The sequence below is a fragment of the Pleurodeles waltl genome, chromosome 12 (genome assembly GCF_031143425.1).
Source record: "Pleurodeles waltl isolate 20211129_DDA chromosome 12, aPleWal1.hap1.20221129, whole genome shotgun sequence".
NCBI classification, from domain to species: Eukaryota; Metazoa; Chordata; class Amphibia; order Caudata; family Salamandridae; genus Pleurodeles; species Pleurodeles waltl.
Window position 1 is genome coordinate 368963144 of NC_090451.1, and position 19892 is coordinate 368983035.

Sequence of the window (19892 nt, forward strand, 5' to 3'; positions counted from 1 at the left end):
ATGTAGGATGGGACAAGGACTCTCCTTGTCATGTTATTCCCGTTCGGTCTACACCACACCCGCAGCCACAATACCCTGTTAAACATGAAGCAAAAGCTCCAGTGATGGAGATACTGTCACAACTTGAATATCGGGGAGTAATTGAGCCCTGTACATCGCAATGAATAATCCGCTATTTCCCGATGCGAAACCTGATCATTCATATAGAATAGTGGTTGATTATAGGCACTTGAATAGTCATGCGTGCACTTATGCTATACAAAATTCACACAGCACAGCTCTGATTAATAATATAGTGCGTAAAAAATACAAAACTACATTGGATATCTCTAATGGATTTTTCTGCCAGAATTTAGCACATGAAAGTAGAGACCTAAGTGCATTTTCCTTTGGTTCTCAGAAACGCTTTTGTCGTTTACCCCAAGGTTATAAAAACAGCCCAGGACTGTTTTCGGCCCGTGTCACATCAATCTTGCACGAGCTTGATTCCGAGGCGTTATCCTATGTGGATGATATCTATCTTACTGATGACACCCTTGACATTCATCTTGCAAGGGTCGATCGGATAATTCTGGAATTTGCTGCCTACGGATTTTAATTTAATTTTAAGAAAAGCAGAATTGCCTTTCTTAGTGTATTGTTCCTGGGATATGAGCTATCAAACGAGGGGAAGAGCCTGGCCCCGCACTTCCTAGAGAAGTGTGCTCAGCTACAGCCTCCGAACACGCTAAAGAAATTGCAGTCATTACTGGGTTTCTTTAATTTTGGCAGAACATACATTCCTGATTATGCTGAACATGTCAAGCCACTATATGACTTAATTCAGCCCAATTATTCTAGCAGGCGATGGACAATTGAACACACACACATCCTAAGGGACATACAACTAGACATGCTGGAAGCTAGACACTTGTACACACGGGACAATAAAACTAATTTGGTCATCATAATAATAGCTGGTGCCCTAGGATTTACCTATGTCACCTTTAATGAGGGTGACACAGTGCCAATAGCATACAAATCACATTTGTACTCCAATGCAGAGAAACGTTTTGCTCCTACTGAAAAAATCCTGACGGCAGTTCAGATGGCCGTCATAAAGGAGAGACCGCTTGCCCAGGGGAAACACATTGTTGTCTCCCCGGTTCCGGCCTTAGAGGCTGTCACTAAAGCGAGCGTTCCAAACGCTAATGCATTGCATCCACGCTGGATTCAGTGGGCAACGTCTCTGACCGCCACTGATGTTGATTATGTGTTTGACCCAAGACTTCAGACACTGGAATTTCTCCAGTATGAACAGGAGTACCCCGCTCCCTTACACATATTGCCAATAGACAGTTATGATACAATCATTTATACTGACGGATCGGCACAGCCGGCTGTGGGTACTAAACATCAATACTCGGCAGCTTGCGCAGCCGTGTGCGGGGTAATGGAAGACGGAGTTTTCCATCCTCATAATACCTACACTCAGACCTTAGGGGACTGCACAGCCCAGTTGGCCGAGCTTAAGGCTCTTCTAGCGCTCGAACATTCAGAGCCAGGAACACAAACTTTGATTGTCTGTGATTCGTATTACTGCGTCCAGTCATACAATGAATACCTTAATCATTGGAAACTGAACGGGTTTAGAGATTCTAAAGGGAACACCATTAAACACAAAATGTTGTGGGGAAGGGTGGCTGATCTTAAGGATAAGCTGCCATGTGTCCATGTAGCTCATACATTAGGACACCAACGTGTAGGAATACATGTTGCCGGTAATACATTGGCTGACGAAGCAGCCAAAGCATCAGTAGCTACGGCTTCTGTGGCTGCAGTGACTCGTTCTCGGACGAGGTTGGATACTGAAATACTGATTGCCGTTAAAGCCTCGGCGGCAGGCAGGACACTTCCAAAAGGATACCCTACGAACTATACCTATCATAGTGCACAGAATGTTGCTTTTGCAACAATTCCTGATGTTGGTGATCAAGTGATCCCAAATGAAGACCAAAGATTGGAACTAATTACAGCTGCACATGAGGGTGTCGCTTCTGCACATGTTGGTATACAGGCCACTATCACCATTCTACAACAACGGTACTGGTGGCCTGGTCTATGCAGACGGACTAAACAGTATGTCCTTTGCTGTGACATTTGTCAGCAGATTAAGGGCTCGAATATCAGACGCCCTCCGCAGACATCTGTCTTAGTGTCGGACAAACCACTCCATTGTGTGTACCTGGACCATTGTGGTCCTTTGCAACCTGATGGTGCATACAAATACATTTTAGTGGCTGTAGATTCCTGTGGGTATGGCCACAGCGGTTGGCTGACGCCCGGACTGTTATAAAAGATTTGCTGATCTTTATCGGTACATATGCGGTTGCAGCATTCCATTCGGACCAGGGCCCTGCATTTGCCTCTAAGGCTTTCAGGGACACTATGAGGACGATGGGTGTTGAACTCCATTACTCCTCACCATACCATCCCGAGGGAAATTCGGTCGTGGAGAGGCGGAATCATGATCTAAAGCAGTCCTTAACAGCTCGAGTATTAGGTTCAGGCCGCAGTTGGTTACATCACCTGTATGGGGTCCAGGGAGCACTGAATAATCTGCCAAGACGGTCCTTGGGGGGGGGGGAAGTCTCCATATGAGGTTCTCTTTGGGACAACTATGTATGTTCCCGATCTTGATGCCCCTGGTATGGTGGCAGCAGAAACACCATTTGACATAAAAGAACGTCTCGCTGTTTTACAGGAGCTTCAACAATTCCGTTATGATAAATCTTCTGCAAGTGCTGCCACCTTGGGAATAAGGGACTTGGCGAAAACTTCGACTGGCTGGATTCCTAACGTTGGGGATCTCGTTCGTGAGAAGATCGCTGTGAAAAAAGAATTTGGTCCAGCATACAGAGCACCTGTACTGGTCTTGGGGATAAAAGGCACCAGGACTGTCATCCTTCCGCCGTTGTCTGGTTCTAAATCAAACAGATTCATCTCCATTGACGACATCAAATTACACCATGTGGCCGATTCTTCACAGTAGACCAGGAGGTCCCTTGGGTAGTTCCCGATCCCCTCTCACTACCCAACAGGACATCCCTCTACATAGTAAGATGACCATCGCTACTACTGACTATGCAACTATGTCCGCTGCTGTTCCAGAGACTTCCTCGACCATGGGGAGGGCGGAAAACTTTTGTTGGTTCCAGTAACAATTTCGGAGAACACACCGCTACAGGATTTGGCTGTATTTTACACGAACACTTCCACGACTGGTAACGTCATCTATCATGAACCTCCACGAACAGTGGATGTGAATTCGATGAGTCCTGTGTTTGCAGAGACTTCCTCTGGCTATTTTGTGGGCATTGATGATTTTTCTTCCGATTCCTCCTCAACTGATTTGAAGAGTGTATGGGGGACGCAGGATTTCAGATACAGGGTAAAGAGGCTTTGTTTCGAGCTTGCTTAATTCCTGTGCAAATGATTTTTTTTTAATGACCCTGTTGAGCAGACATCATGTCTAGGATTAGCAAAAATTAAGGATCTAAACGCGCCCAGTATTCCTACACCGACAAAATTTAAAAATTGGCAACACTTTTTAAATGTTTCTGAGGAAAGGCTAGATGCATTGGTTCAGGTTGGTGCCTATAATTCTTCTCTTTCCCGTCCCGGGGGATGGTTGGTATGGCCCACCGACACTGATGAGTGTCAGAGGCGTTTTTTGAACTCTTCAGGGGTTTTTTCCATTCATAGGCCAGACCCTCGCTTTTTGTCAGGTCAGCATACTGGTATAATTACAACATACAGTGTGAGTAAGCTGTGCCAGCAATGGGTACAAACGAACACCTTAACAGCAGTGAAACAACACCTGAATACTCTCTCTGACAGTGTTGACCTACAAGATTTCCTATTAGGTCCTAGAAAACAATGCTCGAAATGGTTTTTATATGCCATGTATAATGAAATTTGGAAACTTTCTCAAATTGAGGCTGCTGCACGTTTACGGCAACTTGATAGAGAAAATTTGGAAAAAACATTGGCTGTTGTCGACCATGGCATGAACACGCTATCCAACAGGATTTATTCCCTGTCGAATATAGTGTCATCTGCTACTGATATCACTCAGACTGATTTGTCTCGGTTATATCATGGGCAAACACAGCTGCGTTCCATCATGCAGCTGAGTTGGGCATTGCAGACGCTGAGAAGTGGCCACATTCCATGGAAATACATTAATGGGAGTGAACTATTCGCTGCTTTTAATTTTTCCAGGGAACAAGAGACAATGGCTAAAAGGGAGGCTCGTTTCACCTTGCTTCAAGTTGAAAAATTAGATAAGTTGCCCTTCACGGTAGCAGAGAGTCCTTCAACTATCTGGCTCTTACACGGCATTATTAATTTACCGTTTTCAACGTTTCGTTTCTCAAGCTGCCTGAAACATCTTGCAGTGGGACGATATGAACGGCTAGGAGATAGCTTTATTAAGGAAGAGTGGGAGTTGCCCTTTGAGTATCGATGTCTGAACGGCAAACAGGAGGTCTTTCTTAGCGGAAGTGAATGTGAGACTACTGTTCGTCATTCCATGATATGCAAACAGGTGTCTCTTCACGGTCTTTGCAATGCGGGGGTCGCGAATTTGGCCTGTTTTCTGAAGGGTACTCCCGTCCCCTTGATTCGTTCAGTGTTTCATGTACTTTCTAAAGGGAGTTATGTTCTTCTGAGCGATGACAGCTGTTGCGGCTTGCGACCTTGAATTGCCTACGCAATCTGAGTCACGAAGGTCGTTACGTGTTGTGGCCATGTTTTGTTTCCCCCCACACAAGAGATACAAGTATCTGAAATGTGGCCCCACATTGATACTATTAATATGAACTATGACAAGTTGAGTAGACTGAAGGCGCTATTGTTTCAAAAACAGGTCGCCTTGACATCCGCAAAAGAGACGTATGCTCTCCAGGTTGCGAGATCATCAGCCGAGATACAATCCCTTTTAAATACCGATTTCCCCAAACACTTTGGAGAGTTGGTGTCCAGAATATTCAATGCTTCAAGCACAACTGGGATTGTTCATTTCTTCAAGGCTGTCGGGTCTGGTTTCGTGTCCATCTTCCAGACTGTCTTCGGAGTCATCCCATCAGCCATCCATTCTCTCTTTTCCAGTGTGTTTGGTGGCTTTCCAATTATTTTGGCTTTAATTGGCGGACTACTACTGCTATTTTTTCTGATTCGCGGTCTTGTTTTTTTCCAGCGACACAGAGCAATGGAGCTGCTCCCGTCAACACCGCTGTGCCGTGAACGCATGGTTCGGATCTTCGGTACACCTTTGCTGGTGGAACTGGAATTTGACTGGTCATTGTCATTCCGGCCTCTACTGTGGTGCGTACAACCAGTGTTCCGCTGCATATGGTGTCTCTTTGAACATCTGCCTATGGTCTGTCTTGCTGTTGCACCGACATCACCTGTGGACCACGAACTGCTGATGTCCCCGATGAGGGTTCATACACGGTCATGCCCCTTGAGACTGAGGTTGCTCCGCGAGGCCACCTATGAGCCTTCTGTTATACGATCTAACATGGATGAGGACACTGCAGCGAGTGTCGATACACCAATGACTATGGCTCACTTCTGCTCTGTGGATCAGTTTTTCCATTCAGCTCTCAATTTCACTTCAGACGATGTTGACTCATTTTTAAGATCCTTGAATGGTGACTTCGATGACATTCTTCAAGATCCTGCATATAGCACATAATTTGATGAATTTGCTTGCCAGTTCCCGGTTCTAAAAAGTAGCGATTATACTATAAGTTTACTATGCTTGTCATGGTTGATATTAACATCTCTGAAATGTTTTTTAAACAAATTTTATAACACAGCATTTATTTTATCATTGAGTTTTTTTTTTGGGGCTTTTTAGTTCAGTAGCAGCTTTTTAGCGATTGGGTTTCTTTACCTTAATCATACCTGTTACGGCAATGGGGAGGGGGTAGTGAATCCTAGTTTGTTTTAACGGGATAACAGGAGTTAGCTTAGCCGTCTGCTTGTAAACTCGTGCCCCCTTCACCCAGTGACTTTTAACCTACTTAGCTTGCTCTGTCTTAGTCCATTTAATTATTTATTTCCTTTAAAATGGCGGCCTTGTTTATAGTTAGGCCACTTGTTATGGGTTCTATTATCAGTGTCACTGCTCCAAGGCGTCCAGATCAAGCACGAAAGAGAAACATACAGTAGGCATTCACACTTAGGGATTTTCCCTCTCTATACTTTCGAGGGATTGTTGATATGAATTGCCGTCCCAAGCATGCCTGTTATCTATTGTTATGAATAACACTTATGTCAGGGGACCTTGTAGATCTGTATAAATACAACACACTTGTAGACAGATAATCAGAGGGATTCCGACCAGAGGGCATCGCCACCATCGCTGATACCGATGCTGCAGTCATCTTGACACAAACCCAGTCTTCGTGTCCCTGCGGCGTCTGAAATAGAGACCTCATTCCAAGGTAACGAGGGTTGGGGGCTCCTCTCATGGACACGGCTTTGGCAGATTAGGTTTAACGAACCCAGCTTTCCTTTTTTAGGTAGGAGGTTAGACCTACTCTCCTTGAGGTATTAGGGCTTGTTCCATCTTTTACATATACATATATTTCTTTCATATATTGCATAATGGTGGGGGTCTTTTTAACAATGACTCTCCTCTTCACAATACTGTTGCTTGGTATATTCATTATCCTAATCATTGCAGTTCATGCAACTTATCACAAATTGCAGTTATGTTGAATAAAAACTATTATAACTTTACTGCATCTGTGTTATTGCCTTTGTTTGTATGAGACATAATAAATCTGTGAGAAAAGGGCAATTTCCGTTTAACCACGACAAACCCTGAGATATTGTACTTTGAGTCCATGCGTAAGCGACTGCTACAAATCACCTTTGACTATTGTGTTTATGGTGAGGTACTGCTAGTAAGCCGGTAAGGTTTGGACAACAGTTACAACTAGTTGTAGGAAGAGACTTAGTCACCTACAAACGAAAGTACTGTCATCCTGAGACAAGCAGCCTTGCTCAGAGCAAGAATCCAAACTACGACAGTTAGGCCTAGTGCCCGCGACAGGAATTGATCACACAACAGTCAATGTTGGTACTTGCATGAGGCAACTGTTGACCCTGGGGTGATCCATTCCTTACGCAGGCACTAGGTATAGGTACTCAAGTGGGGTAGTGTTTTTATCAGGATAGGTGAGGAATCACTGGGTGGTAGGAAGTTTGTGGATCGCAGTATATTCCTGTAGTTTGTGTGAAAGAAATGCAAGAAAAATAGAGTTCTTTTTTTATTCAACATTTCAGCTTTACAGTGTATTCTGGGTAAGAAAACATTGGGGAATCCACACAAGTGACACCTCTGTGGACCCCCCCCTCCCCCCAAACCCAGATGCCTAGTTTCCAGAAATGTTTGGGTTTAGTATGTTTCCCTATATAGCCGCTGAACCCAGGACCAAAAACACAGGTGATGGCCTTACAAAACCAGTTTGTTTTGTGATAGATAATTTTGATGTCTCCACAATACAATTTGGGCAGTGGAATTCAGGGCTGAACTAAATTGGTGAGCTCCCAAGAGAGCACCCTCTCTGTGCTTGCCCCCGCATTCACCTGCTCTCTGGGTTGGGCTAACCCACTATTGCCCTGTTGCACAGACTGTGCATGCAAAAGGACAACAGGACTGCCCTCATCACCTCCCTCACAATTTACTGGAAGGAGTTATCCAATGGGACTTCTCCAACTGAAAAATCACTCCCAGAGTCTGCGCCATTGTCCTATCCCTCAGATGCTGTCTCAGTGTCTGCTGTCTCAGTCTCTGATCCTATGTCAGAGCTGTCCTCTATAACCAGAGTGACGTCAGCAGCAGTCAGCCATCAAGATGCCATCTCTACTATTGGCTAAACTGTTGCTCTAAAACACTATCCTACATAGACAGTCACAAAAATTGCTGGTGTGTGTGTGTGTGTGTGAGATACGTGCAACAGCAGAGGCCACCTTACCTGCGCTTCTTCCCTCAATCAGCACGTTCTTTCAAGACATTCAAACACCTTGTCACATACCATTCGTCACAGTCTTTAGCACCTCCTGCGCCCAGTCCAACAATCATTATTGGTGCTCCCACTCCCATGTCCTCCTCCCCGGATTCCCTCATTACCACCCAGTAAACATGCTCTTCATCTCTCCATAGCCACCCGCACATACATTTCATTTGTATTATAGCGCAGGAAGTGGGTGACTTTACTAACGTACTCAGCTATTTACATAAAACACAGATTTGCTGTTTACAGTAGTCATATAAACCTTCTGCGCTTCTTTATGGCACTAAAACTGCCACTAGACAAGTCTGATCCTTTTGTAGCAGAAACATAATCACAAGACTTACTTGACTTCTTTATTGCTGCCTAAAAGCTACAGTTGAAATGCGTCAGTTGAAGTATGTGCACTGCTATGAAGACGCAAGCTGCAACTTCAAGACAACTGGTGGCATATATATATATATATATATATATATACACACATACGTCTGGTTTTCCAGGGGGACGATTGAAGCCCCCAGGGAAACCACACATGCACTGACAAAAGTGATTTATAGATATAGATATATCCATGTAGATAGACATATCTATCTACATGGATTGATATATATAGATCTGTATTTTTTTTTGGTAGTTGTAGGGTTTCCTTGGGGGCCAGAATGGCCCTCAGGGAAACCCTACAACTAAAAAAAAAAAACTAAAAAAAACAATTGCTCCCACAAGGGGTCGCCCTGCGTATGGGCGACCCTGTCAATTTCTTTTTTAAATTAGCCAGTGGCCGACGCCCGCATTAAAGGGGTTAACTGTTCATTAACTATAGTCCCAAGCGTGGTGAAGCTATTGCAGATGCATATTCTAAAACATTTTTGGCTCCAAAAATCAATCCAGAAACTCACTACTAACATGAAGCATTTCAATATGGATAAAATTAAAGGGTGAAAATAAATGACTAGCTGGGTCCTACATTAAGGAAAGTGATCCTCGTGGAACGATTCCCGTTCTTTTGTCAGAATACCGTTTCAACTCAGAAGGTAGACAATACCGCACATCCATGTGTGCACATCAAATGTCGAATTGCCAGTGGCCTCATATGTAATCTGTCTAAGGTTTGTTACGCACATAAATTGATAATTATACTTGGGTATTGAGACTTGGCTGTTCACTCCAAAATAAATGGCACACATAACGGCTAGTGTCTGTCTTGCCCTACACTGCAGAGGAAGTATATGATGCTCAGCACTGCACAATTCTGTGCATGGTGCTTAACGTTAGGTCTGTTAAGTAATAATGCTCCAGTTTTTTAAATATTGTTCTGGTATTTTTTTCTTAGATTTGTTTCCGGAGGAAGACGATGATGGCAGTAGTAGCAGTGATTATGGCAGTCATCACCGACCCGGAACTGCTTTAGCACGACTTGTGCCAGATGGAAATATGCTTTTTCCAGATATATTCCAGACAAATCAACTGTTGTTTTATGAGCGGTTCAAAGCCTATCAAGATTATATTTTGGGTATGTTTAATCTTATATATATATATATATATATATAACTTGTTTGTGTTGGTAATGTTACTGCTGTGTATTTCAACTGTCATTCATGAGGGGCATACACATCTTGTTGATGCTCCTCTCTTGCCCATTCCTTGGAGATCACTGTGAAGCTTCTTTTGTGTGGCTGGAGCTGTGCCCTCAGAGGGTAATGGACTCTATTATTCTGGGTCCAAAGACACAGCTCCCTGATTTAATAGGAAACTGTGAGGCTGTGTGCATGTGCTGTTCCTTGTACCTACACCCTTGTTTATTGAAGGCTATCCCTAGCTAAACCAGCCCCTGAGCACAATTACCACATGAGGCCCATTTTATTCCACCGAAAGGGGAGAAACGCACTCCATTGGACCCAGTCCGGATGTTACTTCCCAAGGGGGTGAGGGTTAGATGCAGCCTCTGGATTTCAATGCTGCCACTGCGGCTGGAAGCAGAGATTCTGGCCTACCAGAATCCCCACAGCTAAATCTGTGGACCTCGTAACTGGTCCTAAGTTTTTTTATAATATGCTATAAAGCATTAGAATTATTCGAAAATTATGAAAACATTTGAGTGCCCCTCTTTCAGCCAAGAGTGTGTGTTACAGCTGTGGAGGTTTTGGGTGGCAAAACTAGTTATATGCTAGTTTTGACTCTGGCAGAACACAGTTCATCTTTACAAATGTGCTTTTTCCCCTTAAGTTAAGTTAGGAAATTAAAAAAATATATATCTTGTGTAGACCTGTTCCCAAAAATCTTTAGCAAAGCCTATTTCACTGTAAGGGCACACTAGGTCCTATGTGTAATGTACCCTACTTTTTTTTATTTTTTTATATATCTTTTATTACTTTTATAAGGGTGATAACATGAATCAAAACACTTTTTGTAGAATTCCCCATCAACTTAAACCTTCCCGCCCCCCCATCGCGCACTGTCCTTCAATATATTTCTTATGATGAAAAGTCTCCAAAGTCTCGAGGTAGGTCAACGCTCCGGCGTTGTTATTAAGTAGTTGTAGCGGCGTGTTCGGAGTCTGAGTTCGATAAAGAGTTGTCTTCATCCGAGGAGGGGTCATCAGCCAGTTTTAAGTTTTCAAGCAGTAAGTCCCTTTGTGTAACACTCTCTCTGGGTCTTTGGCCTCGGGATGCTTCTTTCATTAGTACTGTGCCCTCTATTTCGGCCCATTTTACTAGTGCACCTAGCCATCTAGTTATTAGTGGGCCACCTGGGTCCTTCCAATGTAATGTCTTTTCTCTCCTCGCTAATGTCAAAGCTAGGTCTATGAATTTGTTTGACACCTTATGTGTCGATGGGCGTGGGAAGTCCCCCAGGATTGCTGCTATCTGGGTAGGTGATAGCGTTCTATCAGTGCGGCCAGCTAGCTTCCCGAATACTTCCGACCAGTATGCGCTCATTAGGGGGCATTTCCAAAACATGTATTATGTCTGCTGCTGGATCAGAGCAACGTGGGCAATCAGATTTATTTGTATTATATATTTTGGCTATCCTTTTAGGAGTTAGGTAAGCTCTGTGGAAAATATATACATTTATCAATTTAAATCTTGCATTTCTAGAGATAGTGTGGACGTGGGATGTAATTCTGGCCCATTGATTGTCTTCTAATATCATGTCAAGGTAATTATGCCATTTTATCTTGAGTTTATTTAGCGGAGTGCAGGTGTCACCTTGCAAGAGTTTATATATACCAGAGATTAACCTCCTCTGCTCGCCCATTGAGCATAGGAGTTTGCATCCCTTATGGGCTGGGGGTTCACAGGTTCCCTTGCCCAATATTTTTTTGAATGATTCTTACAATGGCAGTACGTGTGAGAAACAATCCAGGAGGGAGATCAAACTGCTCTTGCAGCTCCACAAAGGGGCGAAGTTTCCCATTACCATAAAGCTCACCTATTTTGTGATGTTGAACGGGGTCAGTTTGTTAATATGTTTGAAGATTTGTTTATTTGGGAAGCAATTCAGAGCCTCCAAAGGGATTTCAGGGGCATAAGGTGTTTTTAAACGGGAGCGTTTGAGGTACTGTTCCCAGCAGTGTCTGATGGATTCCCATTCTATAGGAAGCAGCTCTTTCTGTTTCCTGGGGATCAGTATTATTTGCGGGATGTTGCTTAATGGGCAGGTTAATGGTATTTGTATGTCAGCTGCGATTTGGGGTTTGCTAATCAGTCTTGCTAACCATTGCATTTGTCCCGCCCAATAGTAGATTTCCAAGTTAGGTGCAGCTAGTCCCCCCTGCGAGGTAGGTTTTTGTAGGGTCTGAAGTGCTATTCTGTGTCTAGTGGGACCCCAAATGAAGCTTGCAATTAATGACTCCGCACTTTTCAATATCGAGCCGGGAATTATCAGGGGTAGCAAGGAGAAGAAGTGTAAAAGCCTGGGCAGTACTATCATTTTAATCAGTGCAATTCTTCCAGCGACTGTAAGGGGTAAGGTGCTCCAGAGTTGCATGCTAGCTTTAATTCCCCTGATTTGTATGTTCCCTTCTAGTAAATCTTCTACTGAATGATAGATATTGACTCCAAGATATTTGAAGGTGGATGAGGCCCAGGGTAAGCCCTTAGTGTCAGGGGGTTTCGGGGTGTCTTTGGAGGTTGGGAAGATGGAGGATTTTCTCCAATTAATCCTGAGTCCCGCGGCCGAGCCAAAATTATCTAGCATTTCTATCACCCCAGGGAGATCCGCCACCAAGTTTTTAAGGAATAATAGCATGTCATCAGTATATAGCGAAATGTGGTGTGTCCAATTGTTAATTGGGATGCCTTCAAAGTGACCTTTGGATCTTGCAGTTTGTGCAAAGGAGTTCTATTGCGATTGCAAATAAAAGAGGGGAGAGTGGGCAGCCTTGTCTAGTCCCTCTTCCCACAATGAAAGGCTCAGAGAAGGTGTTGCCCGTGCGTACTCTTGCTGTGGGGTTTGTGTATAGCAATTTCGTCCATCGGACAAAGCCCTCTCCCAGTCCAAGTTTTAACATGACTTGCTCTAGGTAATCCCATCTCAGGCTGTCAAAAGCTTTTTCGATGTCTATTGAGATTATAGCAGCTTGTGACAAGGTGCCAGGCAGGGAATGAAGAAGTGATATTAATCGCCTGATGTCTAACGCTGTGCTGCGTAGTGGGATAAATCCCGATTGATCCTGGTGATTCAAAGAGGTCATGTGTGGTAAAAGTCTGTTAGCTAGTACTCTACTTAATATTTTATAGTCTAAATTCAGCATTGAGAGCGGACATCGGTAGCAGGTTTGTCTGGTTTTAATAAGGGAATCATTATGGCCTCATTAGTGGAATGCGGTAATTTGTTATTTTGCCAAGCTTCTGTATATAGTGTGCAAAGTCTTGGTGCTAAAGTGTCCTGATATAGCTGATAGAACTCTGACTGGAGGCCGTCTGCTCCTGGCATATTACCCTTTGCCATGCTTTGTATTGCAGTTTTGATTTCTGCAATCAAGATGGGGGCTGCTAGGGTTGTACTTTCTGTAGCTTCCAATCTAGGGAGCCTCAGTGACTCAAGTTCCCCGATCTGGGTACAATTAATTGTTTCGGGAGCTGGGGCATATAGAGAGGAGTAGTATTCAAAGAATAAATTATTAATTTCTTTTTGGCTAAGTACTCTAATCTCAGGATCTATCTCTTTTTCAAGGATAATAGTTTGATGTTTGGGGGGTTTAGCTAGCAAAGCCAGAAGAGCGCTTGCTTTATCCCCTTCCGCATGCTGTCTACTTAAGTATTGCTTATAGTTGAAGCGAGAGAGTCTAATGTTCTCCTCCTATTATTTTTGTTTTAGTTTCCCTCAAAAGAGAGGACAGTTCAGGGTTAGAGGGGAGCTTGCACTCAGTATCTCTTAGGGAGTCTTCTAATTTATTAAGCTCTGTTGCGATAGATCTGCGCACTCCAATACTTTTCCCAATACAATTACCCCTAGTTACTATTTTAAAGGTTTCCCATTCAAGTGCTCTAGAGGATGCAGTTCCTGCATTTAGTTTGAAGTATTCGTTGATACTATTGAGGAGGTGATGTTTAAAGGCCTTGTCCTTTAATATCTCAGTACTGAGTCTCCAAGTGGGTATTACTGGTTTTTCTTTATGCCAATTAATTGATATTAATAAGGGGTTGTGATCGGATATGGTTCGGCTCGGGTATTCAGCTGAAGTTACAACGGGTTGTAGCTCCAGGGAGACTAGTATTGTGTCTAATCTTACGTGTAGGTCATGAACCGCAGAATAAAAGGAATATTCTCTATTATGTGGGTAGAGGTGTATCCAGCAGTCTCTGATTTGCCAGCCTTGTTGCCATTCTGAAAGGGCCTTAGCTGCTTTTATAGATTGAGTCTGTGAGAGGGGGTGTGTGATCTGTCCATCGTAATATCAGAAATGCAATTAAAGTCACCTACTATTATTTTCGGATTCGCCAGAATCGGACTCAGCTCCCCAGACATTTTGTCAAAGAATTTCTTCTGGTCTTGGTTCGGGGCATAGAGGCCTCCGATGGTTTTTCCTCTCCCATCTAGTCTGCCCGAGATAACTACATATCTACCATCTTTATCTATGAATGTATGTAATGCTTGAAAAGGGATGCCAGGGCGTATCCAAACTAGTACTCCTCTCGCAAATGCCGAGTAGTTAGTGGCAAATATTAGGCCTCTCCACCTTTTCCGTAGTGCCGTCACTTCCTGCTCTATTAAATGGGTTTCCTGTAAAATAGCAATATGTGCCCCTCTGCGTTTGATGTAGCTGTGTACCTTTATATCGCTTAGCTATATTATTTAACCACCTAACATTCCAGGTTATTAGCTTGTAGTTTAAAGTCATGGACTTGGTTCACTAGTTGTTGGTGGATAATGTAGGTGTGCTTTAGGGGTGCTTTTTCGCTACAACTTTCTAGTAAAAGTTTGGGACTAGATATGTCTTCCATTCTAGGCCTCAGTGCACGAAGTTCCCTTATAACTAATTGAAAAAACAGAAATCCCAACTCCCACTCCCCAGGGCCGGTTACAGAAACTTTTCCCGTCAAAACTGATAGCATTCCAGTTCTATAATCCTATAGGAGGGGGGCGTGGAAAGGACCGAGAGTGCGCGTCCCGGGCTTTTCCCGGGGCCCGGCCTCGAAATGGTAGGATCAGAATAATGCGCTCTTTTATCCCAAGAATCAACAATTTTTGTCCCGGTCCAACTGCTGGGTAAGGATCCTAATCGGGTTTATACGTTTTTATCTTAAGTACTCACGGATCAGAGGACCCACTCTTGTTGGCGTCAGATGATTTCTTCAGATGTTCCTGGTGTTATTCTAGGTAGGCTAGAGGCCGTGTCTCTAGAAGATATGGAGGAGCCCCCTCTGCTGGAGTCAGGATCTGACAAGTTGCTCGATGTTCGGTGTCTAGGGTTAGGTCCCTTGCTGAGGGCCACTGCCGCTTCTACAGCATCTCGCATCTCTCGTAAGGATTGGTGCTTACGGGGGGGGGGCGCTTCCGTGATCCGTCTAAATGAGTGGCTGCGCTTCTTCTTCGGCTCAATGAGGGGGCCGGAGGGCATCGTTGACGGGGTCAGGTTCAAAGACTCTAGCCATTCCTCCACCAGCTCTGGAGAAGAGAAAAAACGTGTTTTGCCTTCGTGTTCTATTCTGAGCTTGGCACGGAAGAGCATTGCATATTTAATCCCATTGTCTCTTAGAGTGCGCTTGTGCCGTGCAAAGAAGCCCTCTGCATCTGGGTCTCTCTCGTGAAGTCCGGGAAGATCATGACCCGTTGGTTGTTGCATAATATTTCACCTAGTTGTCTTGACTGGGCGAGGATGTGGTCTCGGTCTTTGTAATGCAACAGTTTAGCTGTGATTGTGCGTGGCCTAGCTCCCGCAGGCGGTGCTTTGTTGGGGATCCTATGTGCTCTTTCTATTGCGAAGTATGCCGTCCGGCCCTCTGGTGCCATACTAGTTCTTATCCATTCTTCCAGAAAGGCCTCGGTGCTGGTTGCTGAGGACTCCATGCCTTCCGGTATTCCAATAAGTCTAAGGTTATTCCTACGTGCATGGTTTTTGGCATCTTCCGCTCTGGTTTCTAATGCCTTAATTCAGCAAGTCAAGTGTTACTCTTTGGATGCAGTTTGTTGCTTGAGGTCAATATTGGTTAAAGATTTTTCACTTGTGTCCACTCTTTCTTTCAATTTGTGGTGATTGTCTCTGAGTAGTGAGAGTTCAGATGAGAGGTGGTCTATTTTCCCCTCGAGTGTTTCGCGTGATTCTTTGATAGCCAGGAGTATCGTATCTAACTTTGCTTCTTGAGTGGTAGGGCAGTGTGAGGAGTTCTGGCTGGAGGACTGGGTGGTTTGATGTACATTCCGTTTGGGCCTGATCATCTCGCTCCTTGGGTTTCCCCATGGCTGGAACTGTGCAGTGGATAAAGTGGGTGAGTTGTGCAAATTTTTCCAGTGCAGGGGTCTGGCTTAGCGGTTTCTGCTCTGGTTGCCTGTCTTTTTCCCCATCCAATTATCACTGACCACAAGTTTCTATCATTGACGGGGGGTGTTCGGGTCTTCCCCGCCCCTCACTCTGCGCCCTCTTGCTCGTTCTGCTTGGGATGTTCATACGGGTTCTGGTTTCGTGGTGCAGGTTGGGGTGTACCGGGTGTTTATAGCTGTTTACCATTGAGATCCTTCAGTGTAGACCCTCTGCTGTTAATGAATACTCCCTTGGCTTTGACTTGTCAGTTATCTAGTGTGCGTCCAGGGGGGTCGGCTCCAACCTTCAGGGAGGGATCCGAGGGCCGCGTCCGGGACACGCTGCTGTGCCTCGCCTCTCGTTGATGCGTTTGTTTCTCGGCGAGGCCAGCACGAGGTTCTGAATCAGAGCGGTGAGTCAGGTGGGAGGTCCCACGGGTCGCGGGTTCGCCTCAGTAAGTAGTGTCTCAGGTTCTTTACCACTCAGGCCCCGAAGCGGGGGTATTTTGTTCCAGCTCCTCGGACCCTTCTTCAGCTACAGAGTCATGCGGGTGTAGTGGTTCGTGGGTCCGATTCTTGAAATGGGGGGGGGGTCCCGCTGTGCTTGCGGGTGTTAGAGGTCCTTCGATGGGATAGTTCTGGTTTTTCCCCTGTCTCTATGAGCCAGTAATGAGTGATCTCCGGTCAGTGCAGATTGGAAATGCGGCGGTGGCCCACGAGTCTTCCCATGTGTCAAACTGGTCCCGGTGATCAGCTGTTTCTTTTCTTTTCCATACCTCGACGCCGGTGGTGGCCCTCCGCGCTCTCCCCATCTTCCGGCGGCGCTGCACCGCTCTCTTTCACTCACCGGGTTCTCTGTTGCACTTTTTTGGACTCTTCTTCGAGCTCCGGTTGCTGCTTTTGCGCAGGGGTTTCCTCTCGTTCCCTGGCTTTCCATGGGCGCCGCGTAGGACGCGGTCGCCATTTTGTTTTCGCGCAACTTTCTCCGGCCGACCAAGAGTTTCACAAAACTCTCCTCTAATAGGGTGCAATGCTCAAGAAAAAGTAGCACATCTAGGTCCAGCCGAACTCCGGAAGGGCCCACGGTGGTCCGCTGTTAAATTGTTGGTTTCAGTGCTGTAGATATGCCGGCCGGGCCCCGGTTCAGCTCCGGAGCTCCGCAGAAAGCTTGCAGCCTCATCGGCTGCCGGCCACGCCCCCTCTAATGTACCCTACTTTTATATATAAGCACCTTGCCATGTGGGCTCATAAGGCGCACTTTAGGGATGGTTTATGAATGTATTGAATAGCTTTTTCCTACATCGCAAAGCCACTTTTTCCTGTTTGTCATTGCAGTGCATTTGAACTGCAGTCTAGCCAGAGCACAGTAGTGGTCCTGGCTGAAACATACTTTTGTCATATATGTTGGTGATGTATATACACATTACAGTCCACGTGAGACATGTAACCTTCAATGTGATGGGTGCATTTTAGGCACCATTTACAGTGGAGGTATAGGGAAGTTAAATAGGCAAAAGGAGTTCCAATGTGCAGAAAGTGTTTTTTTTTTTCTTTCAGGGGCAGTAGCACAGGTGCTTTACTTTTCTTTAGCACAGTTAAAGCACATAGAGGCCTAAGGTCAGTGAAATCAGGCAAAAAAGGGTGGGGTGTCAACACCAAACATTAGCAAAGCCGCTAGGTCTCGCCTATACAAGAGCTATTGGCTTGGCAATGTGTTTTTGCCATGTTGTATACCAGTGTGGCTGCTGTTCAGCAGCCCTTAAAGTTAGTGTTGTGGAGTGGGGGAGCAGTGTTGTAAAGTGGATTTCTTGGAGCAGAGTGTTGTAGAGGGGAGTAGAGTTCAGTGGCAGACAGTCTCATAGAGTGCAGTGTCATACAGTGGGGTGGAATAGGGTGGAGGGGGTTGGAGTCAGGTGAGGTAGTCTGTATGATTGGATTGCAGTAGAGTGGGGTGGATTGGATTTTTTTTGTTTCTGAATTTGTTTTTGTTGGCCTTAGAACTGTGCACTTTACCACTGCTAACCAGTGCTAAAATGCTTGTGCTTTTTCTTTAAAACATGGTAACATTAGCATATATCCAATTGGGATATTTAATTTACTTGTACTTCCCTAGTAAAGTGCACTTCATGTGCCCATGGCCTGTAAAATAAATGCTGCTAGTGGGCCTGCAGCTCTTATTGTGCCACCTATTTAAGTAGCCCTTCAAACATGTCTCAGGCCTGCCACTGCAGAGCCTGTATGTGCAGTTTTAAATTGCCATGTTGACCTGGCAAAATAAATCATTTGCCAGGCCCAAACCTTCCTTTTTAATAATTATGTCACCCCTAAGGTAGGCCCAAGGACAGGTTGCAGTGTGCTTAAAAAGTAGGGCATGTACTTTGAAGTTTTACATGTCCTTATAGTGAAATGCTGTAAAATTAGTTTTTCATTACTGCTAGGTCTATCTTTCCCTTAGGATAACATTGGAGTTGCCTTAAAACCTTTTAAAGGTACATCTTCCACTTGGAAAGAGAGAGATTTGGCAAGTTTTGTGTCTCTGGAATCAAAATTTAAAATCACAACTTATGGTGAGGTCGAATTTTAAAATGCAATTCTGAAAATGCCAGTTTTGGAAAGTTGACTTTTTTTTGCCTCTCGGCTCACTGTCTGGGATGACAGCTGAGCTTAGTATATTCCTCCTAGAGAGCCACACGCATTGGGAATGTAGGAGTGACTTGATGGGCCATCCTGGGCAGGATGGGAGAGAGGAGCTGGGCACAGCCTCACTTAGACCTGAATAGGCTTTGTGATGTCCACACACAGAGGATTGCACAATGCCCTCTAGTGAGTGTGGAGCCAGGACAGGAAGGGCAGGAACTCTGTGCACTTCAAAGGCCTTTCTTTGAAGTCTCCCCTACTTAACAGGCCCAAATTGGTATAAGTACTGGTCCTCTGACACCACCACTTCAGTAAACTTCTGCACCTATGGATACTCTGCCAGGAAGAACGACTGCTGTGCTGCTGAAGGACTGCTACTCTGCTGAACTCCTGCTTTGCTTGGCTGACCTGCTGCTGTTTTGCCTGGGAGTGAGAAGGACTGGACCTGCATCTCTCAAACACAGAATCCAGAGTGACTCGAAGGGCTAGTTAACTGGCCTCCTGATTTAAAGTCTCAGGGACTTCAACCACCCTGCTTCTGCACCTGGACTCTTTTCTTTTCTGGACGTCTGGTATAGGGTCAGGGTAGGCGAGAGGCTGACAACCTCCACTGACCCATCCTGCTCCTTAGCAGAAAAGAGGTCTTGGAGAGATTCACTCTCCTCTTCCTTCCCATCATCAGTGAGTAGGAGCATGGTTAGCTCAGACCTCTCACAGTGTAGCTTGAGGTGATTGACCTGAAGGACTCTCAAAGGGTTCCTGGGAGTCTTTAGGTCCACCGAGTAGGTTACATTACTTTTGCGCTCCCTCACTGTTGGACTTTTTTGCTTATGCAGGGTCATCCCCAATCTTTTTGCCTCCTAATTATTTCCTACCTGTTGCTGTTGGCTTTTGAGCTCTGAGCAATTTACCACTGCTAACCAGGGCTAAAGTGCATATGCTCTCTGTGTAAATTGTATTGTTGATTGGTTTATCCATGATTGTCATATTTGATTTACTAGTAAGTCCCTAGAAAGGTGCACTAGAGGTGCCAGGGCCTGTAATCAAATGCTACTAGTGGGCCTACAGCACTGGTTGTGCCACCCACATAAGTAGCTCTGTAATCATGTCTCAGACCTGCCACTGCAGTGTCTGTGTGCGCAGTTTTAACTATAAATTCGACTTGGCAAGTGTACCCAAAACCTTCCCTTCTGATGGATACAGCTACCTGTGTATTCCTCACCT

The 19892-nt window shown here is 44.9% G+C and overlaps 1 protein-coding gene across 1 annotated transcript in view; it reads left to right on the forward strand.

Moving 5' to 3' along the window:
* Positions 1-19892, forward strand: part of SHCBP1 (SHC binding and spindle associated 1) — a 207191-nt gene that overhangs the window by 19723 nt on the left and 167576 nt on the right. The window contains exon 2 of the mRNA XM_069216652.1: positions 9400-9579. Within this exon, the coding sequence (XP_069072753.1) occupies positions 9400-9579 (180 nt within the window). The remainder of the gene's footprint in view (positions 1-9399; positions 9580-19892) is intronic.